This window comes from Chelonia mydas, chromosome 2 (genome assembly GCF_015237465.2).
Source record: "Chelonia mydas isolate rCheMyd1 chromosome 2, rCheMyd1.pri.v2, whole genome shotgun sequence".
Taxonomy (NCBI): Eukaryota; Metazoa; Chordata; order Testudines; family Cheloniidae; genus Chelonia; species Chelonia mydas.
The window spans coordinates 73,996,691-74,018,979 of record NC_057850.1 but is presented as its reverse complement, the minus strand read 5'-3'; the positions used below and the strand labels follow the sequence as shown (position 1 = coordinate 74,018,979).

Here is a 22,289-nt window from a genome sequence, read left to right as displayed (position 1 = left end):
GTAGCTGTGACTTCAAAGAAAAACAGTGAAGCTGCAGTGGCCTATCAAAATTTTGAGGGGGGACTGAAAGAAAAACTAATTTTATTTTTAGGAGACAATGTACGGAATTGCTTAGTAGTAAATGGAATTTTAAGATGCAAGAAATAAATATCTTAGTGGAAGACTTCAACCCTCAGCTTTTTGGCCCAATTAAGGTAAAAGTGCTAACAACTGACACAGAGTCAAAATTGAAGCTACAGGTTCCATATTCATGCAACTGACTTCAATTCCAAAGAACAAGAGAAGATATATACAAGCTTATATTGAAGAAGAATAGTTTCTATACTGATCATCAAAGTTCTTCATGAGGTCTGAGTAGTTCACTGAGGGATAATCCCCACAAACCACAAGATAAAAAGAGAAACAACAATACTTTACACTGGCATTTTCCTCTCACAAATCTCCTGGGTCTTCTTAATTATACAACAGCATTTAGTTTCTTTCCAATCTCAATCATAATCTTTCTCTTCAGACCTGCACATTTACACTCAACTCCCATAGTGCTCTGACTTAGCAAAAATGTCCCACTCATTTTCGAAAAACATCACTTTTGGTGAAAGATATAAAGAAGAGTTCTGATCTTGGTCCTTCACTCCTAAGCCTGCCAGAGGGAGCAGAATGTACTAATGCTACGAGGTTATTAGACAATTTACTTATAACAGGGCCCAGAAAGGGTCTGGTTCTTGGCCTGAGAATGCTATCAAAGCAAAGCCCAAAGAAGGGGAGAGATAAGGAAGCTCCTTTGGGGAGACAGTACCCTTTCTTGTCAGACAAAAGTAATCCTCCACATAGAAGGGGAAGAATTTAAAGTGGAAGGGTGGTAATATAGTAGTTTATATTGAAATCATTAAGTAAAAGCCTTGTTTCCTAGCTGCTTAAGCCCTGATTTCTGGTTCCTGCACAGGACTGGGATCATTAGGAGTGTACAATACCAAAGGGGGAAGCCAGATGGCAGTTGTTTTGTGTTAGTCCTGAATAGTACATTAGTTTCTCCTCCAAAAAGGTTCAGGTTTCCCAGAGAGTCTTATCTTCTCAGATCGACCTAGTCAGAGAGGACATAATAAAGCAGGAACTTTGACTGATTTCTAATTTTGTCCCAAGGTGCGGTAGAAGTCTATATATTTCAAAAACACAATAAATGCTTATGTCCAAGTTGTGATGTGTCAGCCTATCAGCTAGATGTAGGTCAGAAGTTTAGAAAATGCAAGTTTTGTCCTGTTAAAACAGGACAGGTGGCTGATTGAGGTTCAAACATTGAAAAGGCAAGGGACTAAGACAATAGATGTGGAATCCAAATGTCTTAAAGGCTGTATTTGGGGAAATGACTCACCATAAAATAGTTTAAACATATCTAATGTCTCAAATTGATATTTTGTGACTTTAGGAGATTAGAATGTTTGTAGTAAGAAGTTATTAGTTTTCTATGGGAAATGCTTGGTTGAGTCAATCAGGATACAGGGTAACTATTACATGTTATAATTCTGAGTAAGACAGTCAAGTTTGCATTCTGGTAGGTCATTTGATTCTCTGCAGGTGGCTCTGTTGGCTTCTGGAATAGAACGCTATGAATTACATGTTACATAAATGAAAGACAGCTATAATTTCAGATAACATTGTATTTAATTCTACAGAAGTCTTTAGGCCTAATGTAAAAATTCCATTGAATAATTTATCCAGCTAAGCATCTGTGGTCCCAAACTCCTAATTTAAAAATGTTGATAAATGAAGTATCTCTTTAGTTAATAAATGAAGTATCTCTTTAGTTATCCTTTGTCAGCAACATTCATTTTAATGGAAAGTGAGTTTACAGGGTTACATGATTGAACTACTGAGCCAAGTCAGTGTTGGCAAATGATGGGCTAAATTATTGATGTTACACACTAATGAATTCTGATGAGAAATAAAACACAGACATTACGTTTCAAGTGGTTCATAATTATTTTTGTACTTTAAAAGCAATTTTATTCTTTTTCCAAATCGTACTGGTTCTGTAAAACAAAAACATAGTTAGTGATTATAACTAAAATTATTGAGTTTGAGGCAAAAATGTTATTGTAAGTTTTCTTATACAACTATAATGTTATTCACCCTAGGGTTCTGATTTCTTTATATACTTCTGGGAAAAGATAATTAAATTAAATGTCTAAATTTTTAAACCACTGACTTTAAATAAGATAATCTGCTTTTTAACCATGGTTAAGAGTTCAATAGATGAGTTTATAATCTATGATATATCAACATGTTTACTGGAGATCCATAATTAATTCGGATAATGACAAAAACAGAGGAGCTGCCAAAAAGAAGCTTTCAGCATATAACACTTCATCTTTAAACCTGTGATACAGCATGATGTATGCTACAAATGGGTAGAAGAAGGTAATTCAACCCCAGATAGCCCAAGGTGCTGCTGCAAGGTTAAATCATCAGTATAAAATTTCATAATCATATCTCCCTAATTCATTACTCACTGCACGAGCTAAATTGATTTTAAATTCCTACTTTTAACTTGTAACATCACAGTTAGTATTTGATTATACGGCAATGACTTTATAATATTCCACCCCTAACCATGTCCTCCTGAAACACCACATTTCTAATTTTTCTCAATTATAAAATGGAGGCATCTATTGCAGTGAAGGCAAATCTAGAAAATATTCTTTGATTCTTTTGCTGATGTATAATGGCTAAATAATCACCCCTTTCTTTGGCTCATTGTTGAGTTCTTTGCTCATGCAAAATTACCACTGATTTCTTTAACTAAACCAATAAATATGAAAACTCTCCATATTCCACCTATTCAAGATTATAGAAATCTTGTGATTCAAATGTTCTTGTACAACTTCTGCACTTTCGGCCCAAATCTCACAAGAGCAGCTCATGAGATTGCAATACCATCACATCCAATACAAACACTACTTCTGATTCAGCCTCACACTTGAACCCCGTATTCTAGCTAAAACCTCATTTGAATTTGAATATTGCATTCTCAGCTCATCTCTCTAAACATACACACCCAGATATGTATACATAGTCATTAGAGGACAAAAGCATCCTAAATGCAACATTTTGTATCAGCTAGAGCTATTTGAGAGCCTTATTTGGGAGGCTATTAACCGCTTTATGGCTGTATGAGTGTATGTTAACATAACTGGAGAATTCACAGAAATATCTAAACTTACATTTCTTGTTATTTTTCCAAAGAAAATAGTGCCAAAATGATGACTTTCCCCGTATTTAGCTATTTTGCTCCATACTGGGGAATGATTATGGGTGAAAAAAATAATGGACCTGGTGGGAAACTATGATACATCCCTGCAAAAAATTTACAAATTTCACAGGATATACCAAGTTATTTTAAGGAATTTTATTTGTAATTGTATGTTTTCCCCTCTGTTGTTCCACGTACCAGTAAGTCTGTTAAAATAACTGAATAACTCTGAAGCACAGGGGCAGCAGCACTGGAGGAGAGAATGAATAAGAAGTAGAATTGGTCATAAATTTCCTGATGGAGTATTTTTCCATAAGAAAATGACAATTCGTTGACTCGGAAGCAAAATGTTTTGCAGAAATGTGTCAATTTGAATGACTTTCTGCTGGAACATAGGTAAGATTCCAATGGAATCCTCCCTGCCAGACAGGTTTCTAAACTTGCCTGCCTAGTTTCCCGCCAGCTAACCTGCCTGGCTTTTCAGCATCCCAAGGCTCCCAGTCTCACAGTTGGACAGCAGGGAACCTGGAAGCCAGGACTCTCAGGGCTTCCAAGCTGCCTCCCCTGGAGCCAGGAATCCCTGGGGGCTCTCAAGTCTTTGAGGCACCTGGCTCCCAGCTCAGCTAATGGCTCCAAAGTTGCCAGCTGCTTGAGCCAGGACTCGCAGTTCAATCTCCTGTGCACATGCTTTATGATACCATCTTTAATTACATGATCACATACTAATTTTTCACATATCAGAGGGGTAGCCGTGTTAGTCTGGATCTGTAAAAGCGGCAAAGAGTCCTGTGGCACCTTATAGACTAACAGACGTATTGGAGCATAAGCTTTTGTGGGTGAATACCCACTTTGTCAAATGCATTTCCACTACATGCATCCGACAAAGTGGGTATTCACCCACGAAAGCTTATGCTCCAATACGTCTGTTGGTCTATAAGGTGCCACAGGAATCTTTGCTACTTTTTCACAGGATCCCTGCTTCATTCAGTGCACAGAATGGACTTGCTCTGAGTTATGCAGTGAAGGAGACTTGTCTGTAGGACCCCTGCTTCATTTGTTGCAGAAATTGGAAGGTGTGAAGTAAATGAGGCAGGGAACTGCAGGAAGAGAAAGGATGCTCTCATAGTTAAAGCAGTCGAATATTGGCCTGGAGAATTGGATTCTATCCCTCCTTACACCTCAGAGTTCCTATGTGATGCTAGGCAAGTCATTTAAACCAAACTTTTCACAAGTGGTCACTAACTGTGTGTTCCTCATTTTCTGGGTGCCCAACTTGAAACACTGGGATCTGATTTCCAGCAGTACTGAACACTCACAACTGCAACTGAAGTCAATAGGAGCTGTGCTTTGAACAGATAAAGTGCTATTTAATGCTAAGTATTTTGAAAAATCAGATTCTAGTTTTCTCAAAGTGGGCACCCAAAATTAGTAGATACTTTAGACTATAATCTCTCTGTTCCTCAGCTCCCCATTTGTAACATAGGAATAAAAATAGCCCACCACCTCACAAGGGTTTTGTGAATATAAATGTATTAATATTTCTGAAGCACATGGATAATGTAATGATGAGAACCACAGAAAAGCCCATGAAGGAATTAATAATTGTCTTCGGAGCAAGTTTGAACAATATGCAGTAAATAAGGCTTCGGGCCACACGTTGAACAAGGGGTAAAAAAAATATTGAATAGCTGCTCATTAAGTGAACAGTGTCCATTCTGTACACTGAATGAGGCAGGGGTCCTATGCAATAAAATATGACCATGTAATTAAAGACTGTATCATACTGCATATACAAAAGGAGGTTGCATGCACAGCTTGAATTATGGCATTTCCTAATAATGTTCTTTTAACATAGTGTTTTGTGTGTATTTAATATATTATTAAATGACAAATAATTTTATGTATGCCAAATTAATCACAATGTTCAACAAATCCATTTACCAATATATCAACCATATGTGATGTTGACATTCATGAAATTAAATTGTTTTTGTATATAAAATAATTGTTTGCGCTCCCCAAAATCCTATTCATTACTGGCATTCCATGTGTGGTGGGTTTCTTTGCTGTTTTTCTATGGCGCACGGATGTGCCCTGGATATAGCTTGGGGAAATGAACCAATTGTTCTTATGGTAAATATAAGTATGAGCCAGTGGCTATATTATTGATATTTCCTGATCCTGTTGTGCCACTTTGTGAAAGCATAAAGTGTCATGCACAACAAGTTTGAAAATATCACACACAAAGGACCAATGCTTGGTCTGATTCAGTCTGAAGCAAACTGACCTTCTTTATTTGTTACCATGGTATGCACAGCCCTGATAAATATTCTTCCTACTCTGAAACTATCCTTGATATCCTGCAGCAGCTCATACTCTCAACTCCAGCACTATACAGGGGAAATTATTATTATTAATTATTTGTTGAGCAGTGGGATTAGTTTTCTAATGGAGGTAAAGTCATGCAGCATTGGTTACTGTTCATTTAAACTTGAGTGGAAAAAGTATTTTTTGAATTGAGCACTGTTGTGTGGTACTTGCCAAAGCTCAACTTGGTTAGTCTGACAGTTACTATGATACTTCCCTACAATGAAAAAGTTTTTAGCATTTTTGCATGGTGCTTAGGCCAAGACTCTAAGAGACAGGATGGATCTCAACTCTTCTCTCTTTTTGGTTACTAAGGAGTACTTATAATAAAAAGGGTTTCCCCTTTTTATTACCATGGCACAGGCTAGATGGTATTTTTTACAGAGAGGTATTGGATTTCTGGCATCATCACTCTTGGATACTGTTGAGCTTGAATGCATTCTCTTGTGGGCCAATTTGCGAGGTATTCTGGGAAAAAATGTGGATATGCTGAATAATATTGATTACTTATGTGTCTGAGATAACCAGAGTAGAAGGCTCCTAGTCTAACCTTCAATAAGAAGAGCCTCCCAAGCTGAGAATGACTGGCTAGCTAGATGTTTTGGAACCTTTACAAAAAAAGTGAGGCTTATGCTGCTTATGGAAAGAGGGACCTAGAACTCTACCATCTGTAAAGGAGGAGGTTGAACACTTGGATTGGGCAACTGAAGCAACTCTCTTTATAAGAAGTTAGCAGGTCCTGCAATATTTCTATTGTTGCCTTTTAGGATATACTGGGTTGGTTACCCATGCAGACAGTATTAGTAGCAAGGCCACTGGAGGCCATGCACAATTACTAAGAGGCTGGCATCAGTGCTTTAGAGAAAGTGATACTTTGCTTGATGAGGGTGGGGCACTAAAGGCATCAAAACCTAAATGCAGCTCATTTACACCAAGTGCTATACACATGTCTATATGCACGTCACCTCATATATTTTAATGGGAGATTTGTCTGAGTATTGACATCAGAATTTTGCCCTATGCCAGGAGAAGTGAAGGAATGGACCAGAGAGTCAAGGAAATCAAAGGTGTTTTTTGAGACTAGCCTCTCCTTTCTCCCCACAGAAGTCCCCTCCATCACAGAGATCATCAAACATGAGTATCTATGAGAACCCATGCCAGGGTCAGCTGCTCTTGCCACTGTGTCACCAACATGAAAGGAGTGAATCCACAGTTCCTGGGGAGAACTTGATATGGTCATCATTTGGATCTACCTAGTCACAAAACTCAACAGTATGCTGATTTAAAGGACCAAGTTTGAGATCAGATTGTGAAAAAAGCCAGGGATTCTGATTCAGATTACATAAGCATTTAAGGGGAAAAGTCTTAGACTTCTGGAGTGACATCCTACCTACTGATCCCCATGTCGAATTAGAAGAACATATTAACTGGAAGTCCAAATAAGTGTGGCCCTCCTGGTAGGTGAAATGAAAATACCCCTAAATAAAAAGTATAAGACAAGCATTACAGGGAGGAATGGAAAGTTCTAATTATGTTCAGTGTGCTCTAGAACTGATGGACCATCTTGAGCCATGGAGACAAACAGAATTTGGATCTTAATGGCAGAAGCATGGCCATTCAGGTGGGGTGCAAGGACATTCACTTGCCTTATCTGACAAACTGTTCAAGTCAAAAGCCACTAGCCCATATGAGCAGAAACAAAAAGGGCCATCTTACTTGTCCCAATTCCACTTTAAACATACAAAAAATGTTTACAAATGAATAATGGGAGAATTGGTACTCAGTGAAATTTATCTTCAATCTTCTAAATGTTTGCTACAAATAATCACAAGTAAATAATAAAAAGTTTAAAACTAATTAAAAAGTGTGTAGCAATGTCCCCTTAAGAAAAGTTATCTGTCATCTAACTCCATATGTCTCCAAGACAAGACAGAAACAGCAAGACTGCTAAAGTGAAATCAGCAGGCAAAAAACTGCAACTGAGTGTAATCAGCATAAATGGTGATAACTCAACCCATAACAGAGAAAAATAAAAGAGTGAGCATAAAGAATTTGAAGATCATCAACCCTGAGGGACACCATAACACACCTGTGTAAATAAGTTAGAGAACAAAAGATGGCCTTAACAAACTGACTACCATCTGACAAATAAGAAGCAAACCATGAATGAATTGTTTTCAAAAGATAGGAGGGCAGACCCTGCCACCAGTGTCCATGATTATAGATGGCCCTGTCCTAAGAGGAACTGCATTTGGGTATGAGGACAGTTGAACAGGATGCCAGGATCATACAGGACTAAGCAGATGCACTGACTATTTCCTCATTACAGGATGTAGGAGCCACAAGGATGACTGCAGCAACTTTTCTCACACTCTGCAACCTTGGAAGGGAGGATTTCTTTCCTTTGCTGACCTCTGCCAAATGGCCCAGATGAGGATATGTCCCAAAGAGCATAATAGGATAGATGTCCTCTGGTGTAAATTAGTATAATTCCAATGAAGTGACTGGGCTATGTTGAATTGCATCATCTGATAATCCTGCCCAAGCGATTTTAAAAAGACCCCAGGATAATTCATAAAGTTTAGTGCAACTGGAAAAAGCCATAATAGTGCAAGAACATTGGAGTCAAACTGAAACAAAAGGGGACTGATCCTTTTCTGCCTTGCACCTTATGTAGTCATTTAAGCTGAGCAAAGTGAATGTAAAATACTATCAGATCAGAATTCTCCAAACTCTGAGAACTGATGGTAGACTTTTATAGCCACTTTGCACAACTGCGAATGACTATGCAAGGGGCAAGGCAGTGGAGAGCCAGGCTCACAATCTTTACATACTCTTTCAATGGCAGTCCTGTGGTCTGAGTATCAGAGGAAACCATTTGTCAAACAATATAAAGTTTCAACAATGACACTAATGATACTTTCTTTCCCAGTATTTAGCCATAAAGACAATTTTGGCAATGGGACTATAGCTGGAAAAAAAACAAACAAAAAACTTCATCTAGAAAGGATGGTCTAAACCTACGAAGGTCAGGATTGAGTTATAGTTACAGGGCTAAAATATAGATACACTCATCACTACACAGCTTCAAAAGTTCAGCCAGCACTTGCCATTTCAGGTAATTCACCAGATTGCCATAAAACATTCATAACTGTCATGATTAAAGTAGATGGATACCCAAGCTACTGAAGAACCAAATAATCAAAACTCCACAACAGTACTGTGCAACTTACTAGGCAAAATTTCAGTTGTACAGCAAATACCTTTGGAAATAAAAAAAATACCTTGTACACTTGTGTGTGAGTGCGCAGCTAACCTTTTTAATCTGAATTCTTTTCTTAAGATATATTTTGTATTCTGTAACTGATTGAAAAATGTATTTAGTGCTTGTGCAAGGTTTCCTGGAAACTGAAATCCTCTGGTGATCTATAGAACAAGGATAGCACACATAACAGCAGTGTGTTTTCCTGCATACCACTGCACCAACCTGTCTCAAACCTGGACAAGGAAGAACCCCCCTACAGCTTTGATTTTCAGAAAAATTGGCATAAGCTCCAATAACAGCCATTATTCCTTTCCTACTGTATATTATGGGCTTTAACTCCCATGCAATTATGTTTGGATCAAAAGTCAGTTTAGTGTATGATCTCACATGTAGAACTTTCTCTTAGTTCCACACAAATTCTTCCCTCTGAGACATTAAAGACATCTGAAAGCTCCCCAGAATTTAAGGAAAACACTGTTTAAATTAGATCACCCTTGAATTCTGATCTATCAAATTCTGCCATTGGGTGCTCTCAGAAAGTACCAAGGGAGATTTTGAACGAGAGAGAGGTGGGAAGAGGGAAGATTGTAAGAAGACATGATAACCTTGCCCAAGAAGTAAGTTTCCCATACTCTTCTCTCCAAAAATACAAGTAAAGAGGCCAAATTGCCAGCATGAATTATTTGAGCCAATGACTTATGCATCAGCAATGTACTCCATTGTAAATCTGCATTCAGGCATGTTTATTCTTATATTATAAAAGTGAAATCCTTAATCCTTTTTTTAAACATCACAACTGAAATTTGACATTTTTAAATTGTGTTTTCCACTGCAAGTATAATCACTGTGAGTATGAGCACTTAATGGATCCCTTCTATTTCAAAGGCAGAATTTAAACATGAAAACACAAAGCGACTACATGGGTAATGCTAGCATTGGAATCTACATTTTAAAACGTTTTGAGGGCTGAAATAAAAGGGGCCATACAAAGTAAAGTAGCATATATATTTTACTTTTAGAAAAAAAAGAATGGGTTACAGCACCCATATATAATATATGGACAAAAGTAGATTTCCTCCATGATCTTATACATTTAGTTTAGTAAAAAGCATAAAAATCAAAAGCTTTTCTGAATGTGCATTTTATTCCCGGTTCTAGCAGCATGTTAGAGAAAATATGTAACCAGTGGAAAAAGAAATATAAGTGTTTATACCTGATCAGGTGGTGGTCCCAGAAATTCTGGCTTCATGGGGGACACTCACATTATTTTTGGTGCTTTGGATGCCACTAGCGTTGTTGCCTTTTTTACCCTTAGACCCTTATCTTTTCTCTACTTAGCGCATACTTTCTAATCTCCCATACCTGCCACGCTCAAGTTAATAACAAATAATAACTATACAAAAGTCTGTCGTGAAAAGATCCAATGTGTTTGATAAATTGTACAAACTGATTCCAAGTTATGGTGCAGATTTTCTGCTCCACTTTGCTCTTTTTACGCTGCTGAGGTGACAAAAAGGGAACAGGCATTGGACGTATCCTCCTAGCTCTTGGGGAGTGCCCAGCAAGTATAGAACCAGCTCAGTGATCTTCCAGGTACACCATCTTCTTCACAGCTTCTGAGGCAGGGAGGAGGTTTACATGGAGTGCAATGTATTCTGGTTATGCTCAACTGGCTGGACAGTGCCTTGGTTCTGCTGCCAGCTATTGCATGTTGGGGGAGCTCCCACATCGCTGCAATCTATGTTAGGGCTTGGCAGAGAAGCAGTGAGTGGTAGCTGGCTCCCTGGTGACTCCCCCTCTCTGCTTTATCGAGCATAATCTTGGCCCTATCTGTCCACGCATAATTTAAGTCTGCAATGAAACTCCGCCACTTAAAAAGCAGCCACTTTTAAGGCTGGGCCAGCTGGCCTTAGGTGCTCAGGTGGAAGGGGGATTTATGGGCAGCTTGAACTAAATGCTCCAGAGACACCAAGCAGCCTGTGCTTCACCAATTATGCTTATTACCAGGCATACTGCTTATTACCGTGAACAGTCCCATTGATTTCAGTGTGATTATTCCCAAGAGTAAGCTCTACACTTGGTAAATCGTTTTAGGACTTGGCCTCTTGGCTTATACATTTTAAGTGAGACAATTATGAAAACCTATTTTTTCCACTCATCGTTAATTTAGGCACTTTTCTTTTCCATTATGTAGGATCCCTCTGTTCTGGGCATGAAGTATGGTGCCATGAGGGCCAGGGAAGGTCAGCAGGTAATCTGTGGGGATGGTATCATAAAGATGGCCTTTGACTCTGGTCGCTTTGGTGGGTTCTGCAGTTTCCTGTCCACAATGAGAATTATGGAACACTGCCAAATGAAATAAGACTGATCACCAACTTTGCAGCAATCAGAATTAAGAGTAAAGCCTCTCTCTTTACCCAAGATTTCCTACAGTAGCAACCCAATCTCATATGTTTATTTTCTCAGACATAAGCACATGAACAAATACACAAAACACTCCATTCTTATCCTACTTGAATTCTCAGCTCTTTTATGACACTGTCAACCACACTCTTCTTCTTGAAATCTTGTCCGCCTTTGGCTTTTGTGACTCAATCCTCTCCTGGTTCTCCTCCGACCTCTTTAAGTGCTCCTTCAGTGTGTCATTTGGAGGATCTTCCTCTTCAGTGCTCCGTCTTTCAGGGGGAGTCTCACAGGGCTCTATATTGGGCCCTTGCTCTTCTCCCTCTACACTGTCTCTGGGTTATCTTATTCACATATATGACTTCAACAATCATGATATGATCTACCGCTCCACCTCTTACCCGTCTCATTCTGTCCAAACTAAAATTTCAATCTGTCTTTCTGACATCTCATCACTGACATCCAGCCATCCACTCAAGCTTAATCTGAGCAAAACAGAGCTCTTTATCTTTCCCCTAAAATCCTCTCCTCTCCCTCTTTTCAAAGTCACTGTGGACAACATCACCATTGTCTCTGTCATGCAGGCCTGAAACCTGGGCCTTATCTTCAACTTGTCCCTCTCTTTAGACCCTTCCATTCAAGCAGAGGTCGGAGAGTCAATGTGCAGCATGTTAGTCTGCTTTAGAAATCACACATCCACAGAATGCATTAATCCACAAGGTAGGCAAGCCCTACCATAAAGTCATTTCAGGTAAAATTGTGTAACGAACACAGAAGGGGCATTTGAATAACAGAATCCAAATCAGAATGGGTGTAATCAGAACATAGAAAATACACTGTTCCAGTGTTTCTGAAACACTAACTAAAATGCTGTTTTTAAAAATAGTTCTGAGCTGCAAAATTTGGACCTGAACTTCCCCAAATGTTGATGAGGTTTGTGTCTGAAGGATGGGTATAGGCCCATGTCTAGCTATTTCAATTGTTCAGGATAACTGAATTTATAGAGACAATTTAGTCTCAATGTGAATGATAGAAATAATTTATTTTATGCAAGAACAAAGGATTTCCAGACAGCTCATTCATTACAATATAGACTAGTTATCGATATAAGACTTCAATCACAGGTTATGTTCATAGCACTGCCATTAAAATGCTACATAACATTAGACTAGACTAACTTAAAGATTCATATGTGAGGAAACCACCTGGCACCTGTGGCTTCTACGTAACTGTTGTTATTATTCATGAGCTCTAGGCTGCATATTAATCACCTCTTTTCTTCATCACAGCTAGGGAAGTTGAATACAAAAGAGATCAAGACTCATCATCATAGCTATGCCGTTGTGAGATTCAAAAGGAAGCATTTCCAGTTTTTCAAATTTTAAATGTAAAATTTTATGTATAATTCACTGCTTATTTGTCTTAATAAGCACACAATTCTAGTATAATATTTGACCAAAAAAAAAGAGAATACTGACTAAATACTCCATAAAAATTAACAGAGCATTTCAAATCACTAGAAGAGTGGAAAATCTCATTCTATTTTTATTTTTCAATTAGTTTTTCCTTTTCTTTTTTTCCGTTAATATGATTTGGATTTTCTGAATCTTCAACAACCATGAAACACATTTGGATGTATATAACAAAAGCCATGGGTTTAAAAAAATCCTCAATCAAGGTTTTGAGACTGGATCACAGTGATGATGCAATTTAAAGTAGTTCTAAAAGTTTTGTTCAAGCTAGTTTTTTCCTTAAATAATGCTAATAATAGTTGTGAAGTGGAATTGCATAATATTAAAGTTTAATACAAATATGGCAACCTTAGGACTGTACAGCAAAACTCTATAGCGGAAAATAGAAATTAAAATGTATAAGAATAAGATGCATTAAAGATCTAGCAGCTACATAATTTTTTTTGCAAAAAACGGGACTGAAGACATTTTTCACTCAAGTCTTTTACAAACATTTCTCAAATGCCCGCTGGTTATGGCCATTAAAAGACTGAAAAGAGTGGCTTTACAAAAATATTAACAACATACCACTGCATGAGATAAAAAGAACAGAACATTTAAACTATGTTACATAAAAGCAATTTTCCCCAGTAAATGTAAACATATGCCTGGAAAAATAAAACCCATAAAATATTAAACATTATATCCCAGTGAGGAAACCACTGTTAAACCCTGTGCCCTCCTTTCCGCCCTTACCCCTTCCCCTCCCCCCGGCCCGTTGTTTATTAGTGGAGAAAGGTGAAGTTATCACATAACCTAATAATGAAGGTGTGGTACTTCAGCTAAATAGCAGTTTCATACTTAAGAAATTATATATGAATAAAATGAAAATGACAGTGTTGTTTACCATGGCAGTAAGATCTGCAAAACTGTACACAATAACATTTTCTAAAACAGCCGAACAGCAGTACTAATGCCTCTATATTTTTCAAAAGTTTATATCCAATGTATTTATAATAATCTTTTCAAAGGTTTGTGCGAAATAACTCTAATCTTTCTCTTTTTTTAAACTATGCATGGTATATGTGCTAACTTACTGAATTCATCCTTCATGCAATTCCAGTTTATTAAAGAGGTTAAAAATTTATAAAACTCTGATGGGATATGGTTTTAATGCTTCATCACACTACCCATCATTTGCTTTTCAATCTAGATCAGAATGATCTTTCCTACTTCTCTGCAATCACCTACCTGCACAGCTAATATTTTCTGAGCATTCTCATGAGAGGCTGCCTGGAACTTCGCCAGCCCAGCCTGGCTATAGAGGCCGCGCTGTTTGAAGTACTCCACCAATGCTTTGTGCATCCTGCTTTGCAGCACAGAGAGCTAAAGGGAGGAAGAAGGGGGAAAAAAGTCAAGAGCAGGAGAGGAAATTAATGGCAGTGTTCAAGAAGAATGATGGAGGGAAATATAGAAAGCAGTCAATAGCCCATTCTGCACTGTACAGACCTGACAGGAATTTCACAGTCTCTTGATTTTTCAGCCCACTCATGTGCATTCATCAGAAACCAGTCACATCTGGCTGCCAGGATGGGGGGTTAATTTTCTCTAAATGCCTCAGCAGTTTTGTTCTAGCTGAGGCAAACTCTGTGACTGCAAAGCTGATGAGTAAAATATTTCTACTTCACCCAGTTTAACTCAAAACCGATAGCCTCGGGACATATCGAACCTTTCTTAAAAAAATAATCTTTTGAAGCTTTTTGAATGGCACATCAGGTCAGGGCAAAGTTTAAAATGCAAGTTTAAGACTTTGATGGACACCATGGCTTTTTTCCCCTTGTAAAGCTTATCATAGCTTGGCAATGTGTGCTTTAGAGCATGACAAAACTAAAGAGAATTAACTTAGCCATCAACTGCTGAGGGAGAACAATAACAGGAAAGAAATTTCCAGATAGAACTCCCTATTAATCTACCTAGCTATAACCATGTGACATGAAAGCATCTAACTGCACTAAATTACAGCAAATGCAGCTGTTGAAAAGTGACACTATTTTTTAATAAGACTTTATATGAAAAAGATACTACAGATCATAGAACTGTACTGATTTGAAGGGGGTCTAATTGAAATGATTCAAACTGGAAATGTAAACAGTGTATTTTTACAATTTATCAGTTACTATAGCAGCATCATTCTCACAGCCCATAGTTAAGATTGTGTCTGTATTTCCATAATTTTCAAGTGTTTATAACACAAACAGAAAAACTTGGCATAGCAGGTCTCAGTCTAGAAGCAATATCTTTTAATCAAAATTGAAAGCTACCAGTACAAAATGTAGTTGAAGGTAGCTGTGTGCTCTTATAATTGAAAGTTGTTTTATTTCTTAAACTGAAATTCTACCAGCATTTGTCCATAATCTGGACTAGTGCCTTTGGCTGATCTGGAAAAACACAAATTAAAGCCAACTAAATTAATTTGTTTAGAAACATGATTTTGTGTTCAAGCATGCTAATTATTTCAACAACAATTTCATAGCTATTGTTAGCACATGGCCTTTATGAGTATGCCTGTCAACCACATTTACAATATGGATTCTAGCATTCCTTTGGAAATGCTACAATTCATTAAGGTCAATGCTACAGGTCAATAATGAGACCAGTAATAAAGAAGCCTTTACATGATAAGCTATAACTGCTCTTAGGAGCCAGCATAGAGTAGCATGAAAAAAATTCACTTTTTCAGAAGGACATAGATTATACTGATGCCAAAGGAACTAATATGGCCTACAGAGTAATTAATAAGCATTTTCAAAATTATATGGCCTAATTTTCAGAAGTGTTGAACTTCCACAATTCCCATTGGCTTATGGAAGCTGTGAGTACTCAGCATTTTAGTAATTCAGGACATAAAATATTAAAACATATATTTGTATGTCAGAATTTACAATTTATTTATTTGAATTTGGCTATCTGAATAGTGTTTATGCATTACAATGACATAGAATAAAAAACTGGGTAAATAAATTGGAAAAATAAAAAAATCAGCCCTAATCACAGCCAAAAGCTGAAACCAAATGTGAACATATTTTTCAATCTAAGTTTGTCTAAGTACCACTGCTCCCTAACATGCTAAATACTTTTTTCTGAATCTATCTTGAGGTCTCTATGGACATTAAATCTCTGGTATTCCAACTGTTGCTTTCATATCTCAGAAGATTTGAGGCTTTTCTGGGGCTTCAGCAGGGAGGCAGGTAAGGGCAGAAACAACACATGATTTTGGCAATTAATTGATTTTTAAATACTCATGGTAAATAGGCCCAATGGCCTGTGATGGGATGTTAGATAGGGTGGGATCTGAGTTACTACAGACAATTCTTTGCTGGGATCTGGCTGGTGAATCTTGCCCATATGCTCAGGGTTTAGCTGATCGCCATATTTGGGGTCAGGAAGGAATTTTCCTCCAGGGCACATTGGAAGAGGCCCTGGAGGTTTTTCGCCTTCCTCTGTAGCATGGGGCATGGGTCACTTGCTGGAGGATTCTCTGCTCCTTGAAGTCTTTAAACCACGATTTGAGGACTTCAATAGCTCAGACATAGGTGAGAGGTTTTTCGCAGGAGTGGGTGGGTGAGATTCTGTGGCCTGCGTTGTGCAGGAGGTCAGACTAGATGATCATAATGGTCCCTTCTGACCTTAATATCTATGAATCTATGAAAAAAAAAACCATGACATTTTAATAAAACAGTCTGCTTCAGCCCAACAGAGAAAGTGTCAGATGGAAGGCAAGCCACTATGGAATATTTTCAATGTTCTGATACCTGCGAGAAGGAATGTAGTTACAGAATGGATTCTTGTGGAGAGGAAAATGAAGGTCTGGGAAGGATAGCTGGGTGAGGGCAGAAGGATTTGGTTCAAGATCGTGAAAGGGGCCAGACAGAAAGATGTCAGAAGGTTTGTTTGCGTTCAAATTTTTGCCTTATCCAAGCCAAATGAAACCTTTAAAACTTTTGAGTGCCATCTATCACAAAAAATTCAGTACAATGTGCATATGGGAAATTGCTGCCTTATAATGCCTGTTTTAAAGAAGTAACAGAAAACTTGAAAATTGCAGTTAGGCTAAGCAAGCACATGGGCCTGTCACTCCTATACTCACCCCTGTCTTCCTCTCCATGATCTTCCTTTGTTTATTTTACTCACTTGCCTCTTGTCTTTAATTAGAATGAACAGAATAGACATACCTGAGCTAGCTTTGATAGCAATGAAGGGGTGGCAGCATAGGCTGTACAAGTCTTCCCTGTGTACTTATTTGGGTGGCTAGCCTGTGCTGTGGTGGCTTCACTACTATTGTTACTTGAGCTAACTCGATCAAAGCTATCTGAGGTATGTCTACATTTGCAGTCACAGTCTGATTGCATTATACACATACCCTTATTCCCTTGAAGGAGGCCATAACCTTCCCTTAAATCCTCTGCTGGGTCATGCGACAAACACGTAGCCTTTAACGTCTTCACAGCTGTTTTATCTTATCACAGCTATGGGTCTCAAAGGTAAAAAGACAACAATAAAGTAATTGCTAGGTTTCATTGCTTGTAATAACTCTTGAGAAATCTGAAAATAAATTTACAAATGTATCCCTGTGAATCTGACAAATATGATTTGTTTCTATGCATTCCTAAATAAACTGAATTTAAAATAGTTATAAACAAGAATGTCCTTTCTTGTGATAAAACCTGTAGGAACAGATAGAGAATCCAGACTCTGCATGATATTCACCTCATTTCTGACAAATGCTCCCTTAATGGCACAGGGTTGAAGCAGAGTGGGCTACCAAAGGGACAAGCAGCACAGCCTCCAAACTGTGGGGATTCACGGGAAACGAATCTCTGATCCCCGTGAAGTACCTGCCATGCAATGTTACTCTCCTGAGGCTGTGACATTGGCTCAGTTGGCTGCAAAATAACCCCTCTCAGGGGAATAGTGGGGGCTGGTGCAGGCACAGAGTAGAAGTTAATGCTGCAAGGAGGAACATTAACTTCCACAGATTTCTACTTTCCTGGGAGGGGAAAATACTGCAGTGAATGGCTCCTCCCTCCCCTTGCCCCATAAACCAGGAAGCGTTAACCATATTGCTTTGCTGTGGATGCACTTCCATAAGCTCCTGGGGAGAGGGAATTATGCTGTGGAGGAGCTGCCCTCCCAGTTCTGCAGTTTGGGAGCTTTACTGCCCTGTTTTACCCTGTTTTTGTTGTCATTCCCCTCTGTGACTCACAGCAGAGGGGAGCATATGGCTCTGTTTATTTAATTCTTTGTTTATATATCAGTATCATCAATAATATCAGCACAGCTCTGGGGAAAAAAGGGGGTTGTTAATTAGCTGCTGCTGCTGACCCAGCAAAGAGGAGGGTCCCACAAAAACACGAGGTCTGATTCTGTTCTTGCCTAGACTCGTTTTTACAGTAGTGTACCTCCACAGATTGCATTTAATTAACTGCTGATTTACATCTGTGTGACCACCAGACCTAATATCTTTATCTGTAATTTCTCATTGGAGGAACCAAGATTCTGAGGCACATATCTCACCAGATTATAACAATTTTTAGGTAGGTCAAATTTTGGACCAAAAGCATGGATAAAAGAGCCAATACTTTATGCAAACCCATAGCACCAAAGGATACACAGGGAGCAGTCCTTGTCAATTTTGTTACCCAGGGCTGATAGCAGACCAGCTTTTATTATGGTATCCTAGCTGCCTGGGGCTAGACCAAAGCCTCACTGTTGGGCAGATATAGCATAGTACATAGACCTCTAAGAGAGATTCATCTGGTTAAAGGCTCATTATGCCTACTAAATGCAGAACCTGCAAAAAAAAAAAAAACCAAAAAAACAAGACAGACTGGAACACAGAGAGGTCTCCAAAGCCAGAAGTGCATTTTTAATGATGGATAACATTCTTCTTAGGTTGCTTCAGTTACCACTTCTGGCCAAAGACTAAGTACTGGCAATTACATGGAGCTGTGACCATAGGCCTGATTCTCCTCTCGTTTATACCTATTTTGCATCAATGAAACTCCACTGATTTCAGTACAGTTCCTGATTTACATCAGTGTAAGAGAAGGGACAATCAGGCCCTCCGTGCTTAAAATTTTCATTTCTCCAAATTGGAATTATACAAAATACCCTAAGATGTTTGTCTGTGGTTTACCTATTTATCACATAATGCATTGCTAAACTATCACAAGAGTCATATTGCTAACTTTTATAACCTTTGGTCAAGCACATACTACTATTGCCAGCTTATACCAACTACCAATTTATACTTGGCCTCATTCTAAGCACTTAACACTTAATGCTTAAGACATAGCCAAGCCTATTTTAATACACATATTTTGGTTCTTCTACTTGCTGTTTCAGCTTCAATAAATTCCATTATTATTTCTATACACATGCTTAGCAAATAGATTATATTTTACCCAAAAACATGTACCCTCCAAGAGCAGGTCAGGGGTCAACACAATAAATGTGTTGTTTTTTCCACAGCAAAAAAATTCTGATGACTTTTCTTAGAAAAGTTCTACCATCCGTATGCTTTGAAGCAGGGGTTGAAACATGACAGTGGATGCCCTTTTCAGGGCTGTATTTCTTGTGATCCCTGTGAAAATCTGCCCAAATTGAGCCAATTTATAAGTCTTTTAAAATGCTCAGTAGAGATAACTATGATTTCAGAAGCTAAAGTCTCCAAAGAATCCATCCTCATTAAGCACATTTGAGTTTCTTGCAGATGACCCAAAAGAGCACCTGAGCATGCTCCATCCCAACAGCTCATACAAGTAACCAAACTGTACACGCATCATTCCCACAGATCAATTGAGCATACTCCAGCTCAGGGATATAGGGATGAGGCCAGACTTTCCCTGTAATGGCTTCTTCCAGTTGCTGTGGGCCAGGGTGGGGTTGGGCACTGGAAATGAAAGCAGAAAGCCTGTCATGAATCTGCAAAAAGAACAGGAGTACCTGTGGCACCTTAGAGACTAACAAATTTATTATAGCATAAGCTTTCGTGGGCTACAGCCCACTTCATCGGATGCACAGAATGGAACATATAGTAAGAGTATATATATATACACACACACACACACATACATACAGAGAAGGTGGAATTTGCCATACAACTGTGAGAAGCTAATTAGTTAAGATGAGCTACTATCAGCAGGAGAAAAAAACTTTTGTAGTGATAATCAAGATGGCCCATTTAGACAGTTGACAAGAAGGTGTGAGGATACTTAACTTTAGGGAAATAGATTCAATCTGTGTAATGACCCAGCCACTCCCAGTCTCTATTCAAACCCAAGTTAATAGTATCTAGTTTGCATATTAATTCAAGCTCAGCAGTTTCTCATTGGAGTCTGTTTTTGAAGCTTTTCTGTTGCAAAATTACCACCCTTAAATCTTTTACTGAGTGGCCAGAGAGGTTGAAGTGTTCTCCTACTGGTTTTTGAATGTTATGATTCCTGATGTCAGATTTGTTAACTCTATTCATGTGGCACTACTCTGGACTGATAATGCTGCAACTGACAGTCAAATTGACTTACTGGGTTCTCATAACATTGTTTTGTAATTATACAATAGAATCTGTTAACATCAGGCATCAAGCTATGAAAAAATATAATTAAAACAAAAACAGAACAAATACCAGGAGTTTCATTGCTACTATTAATTAGTAGTCATTGCTAGTAGTAGTCACCTACTAAAATCTTCTGATCTAAGCAGATCACCATCACATTTCAAACAGGGAATAATGTGCCATTCCTAAATCTACACTTTCTCTATTTTCAAATTATATTAATCTTATATCAGAAGACCCAATATGTGTCTCATGTTAATTCAATAATGCGATATGAATGCTGCATTCTATGTAAATGACATAAGCCTTATCAGTTCCATTCATTGTTACAACTCAAACAATGACAATTACAACAACTCTACAGATTTTGGCACTGTAAGAATGGCAGATTTATGAGCAAAATCCAGTTAATATTTATCTTTTTATACTACTCAACTACCAAAGTTACACCTGTATAATATACAAAGCTCCTAGGTAATGAGATATTTCTTTATTGTCAAATCTGTTCCACAGACTGCTGTTAAAGATTACATAGCTCATTTAAATAAAGCTCTTTTGTCAACAGCCTGAATATACTTTAAAAATGAGTAAAAGCCTCATGAAAACCCAAATCTCTAGCTGACGTGCAAGTATACAAGAAAAGATGCACTTGCCTTTTGACCATATTCCAGTTGTGAAAGCTTTGGTGAGCAGATTAGCAATGTTAAATAATAATAAAAAGGAAAACTATATTTCAAGAATGGTTGAAAAATAAACTAACAAAAGCCTTGAAAATTAAAATTCAGTCTTACGCTCTGTGGTTAACCCACACTAAAAACAAAATGCCATGAAGAGAAAAATTGAAGTTAAGATTGGCACTTTAGTTTTAACTATTATTGGGAGAAACTAAGGAAAAGCAACAGTAGTATGAATTAAGGACATTTTTCTTTTTACTAGCACCCCTGTTTAATGGTATTGTTAGTTATTTGATCTTTTTTAAGGTTAAAGAAATGCTTCTTGTATAATTAGCCCTTTGAAGAAATAAAATACCAACAGTTGAAGTGATTTCTAAATAGTCTTTTTTTTATTATAGACATTTTAATTTCTCTTTGTCTTACTCACATTTTATCCATGTAAAATCACCCTACAATTTACCCAAGAATTCTGTCTATTGGGCAGTTGTATAATATAGCTGACCGCAGCCTTTCCTAAACCATCCACAATTTTCAGGTTTGTTCATTAGCTTTGGTGTAGTCTGATTTCTACAGCTGGGATTAAGGTGTGTGTGTGTGGGTGGGGGAATTATTTGTGAACATTTTGGAAAATAAACTGAACTTTGATTTATCGCATTCACATCCCTTTTGTATACTTTCTGTAAATATTTTCAGGAATAAAGTGTTGCTCATATGTCTGTTCATGGAAAATGAATTTGGAGATTGTAGTTGAATTTTTGGGGGGATGATGGAAAAATTATTTTTTTTGGAAGTAGTGTAGCTACTTAGAATTGCATTTGTGGATTAGTAGAAGGAGCGGCTAGACCACAGTGCAAAGAGCAAGAGGTAGAAAGTAAAGGCCATATGAAAGAGGGAAGGAGAGAAGAGGAGGCGAATTTAAAGAATCAGCATGAAGACAATGACCTAGAGAGAGACAGAGAATGGAAACAAGGAGGATGGGTGCATGATTCTGTACCTAAAGAAAGAATCCAAAGACGCCACCATATGAACTTTATAATCTTGGTAAATGAATGAGAGCAGCTCAGATAGCAGTTTTACAGCTCTCTTCACAGAAGGCTCGTTTCTCCTTTGCCCTTGACATTGCTTGGGACCTAGTGGAGTGAGTAGGCATTTCAGAACCACGTAGTTTTTTAAATGTAATGTACAATTCTCTGACAGCTGCTTCAACTAATATAAAAATTGAGGTGCGATTCTCGGAAGTGGTGCGATTCTCAGAAGAGGTGCGATT

General features: G+C 38.0%; 1 protein-coding gene across 2 annotated transcripts in view; it reads right to left on the bottom strand.

The window, feature by feature from the left end:
- CCDC178 (coiled-coil domain containing 178) overlaps positions 1-22,289 on the bottom strand; it is a 347,460-nt gene that overhangs the window by 22,208 nt on the left and 302,963 nt on the right. For both annotated transcript variants that reach the window (XM_037892683.2, XM_043539673.1), the window contains one exon: positions 13,985-14,119. In XM_037892683.2, coding sequence (XP_037748611.2) covers positions 13,985-14,119 — 135 coding nt within the window. The remainder of the gene's footprint in view (positions 1-13,984; positions 14,120-22,289) is intronic.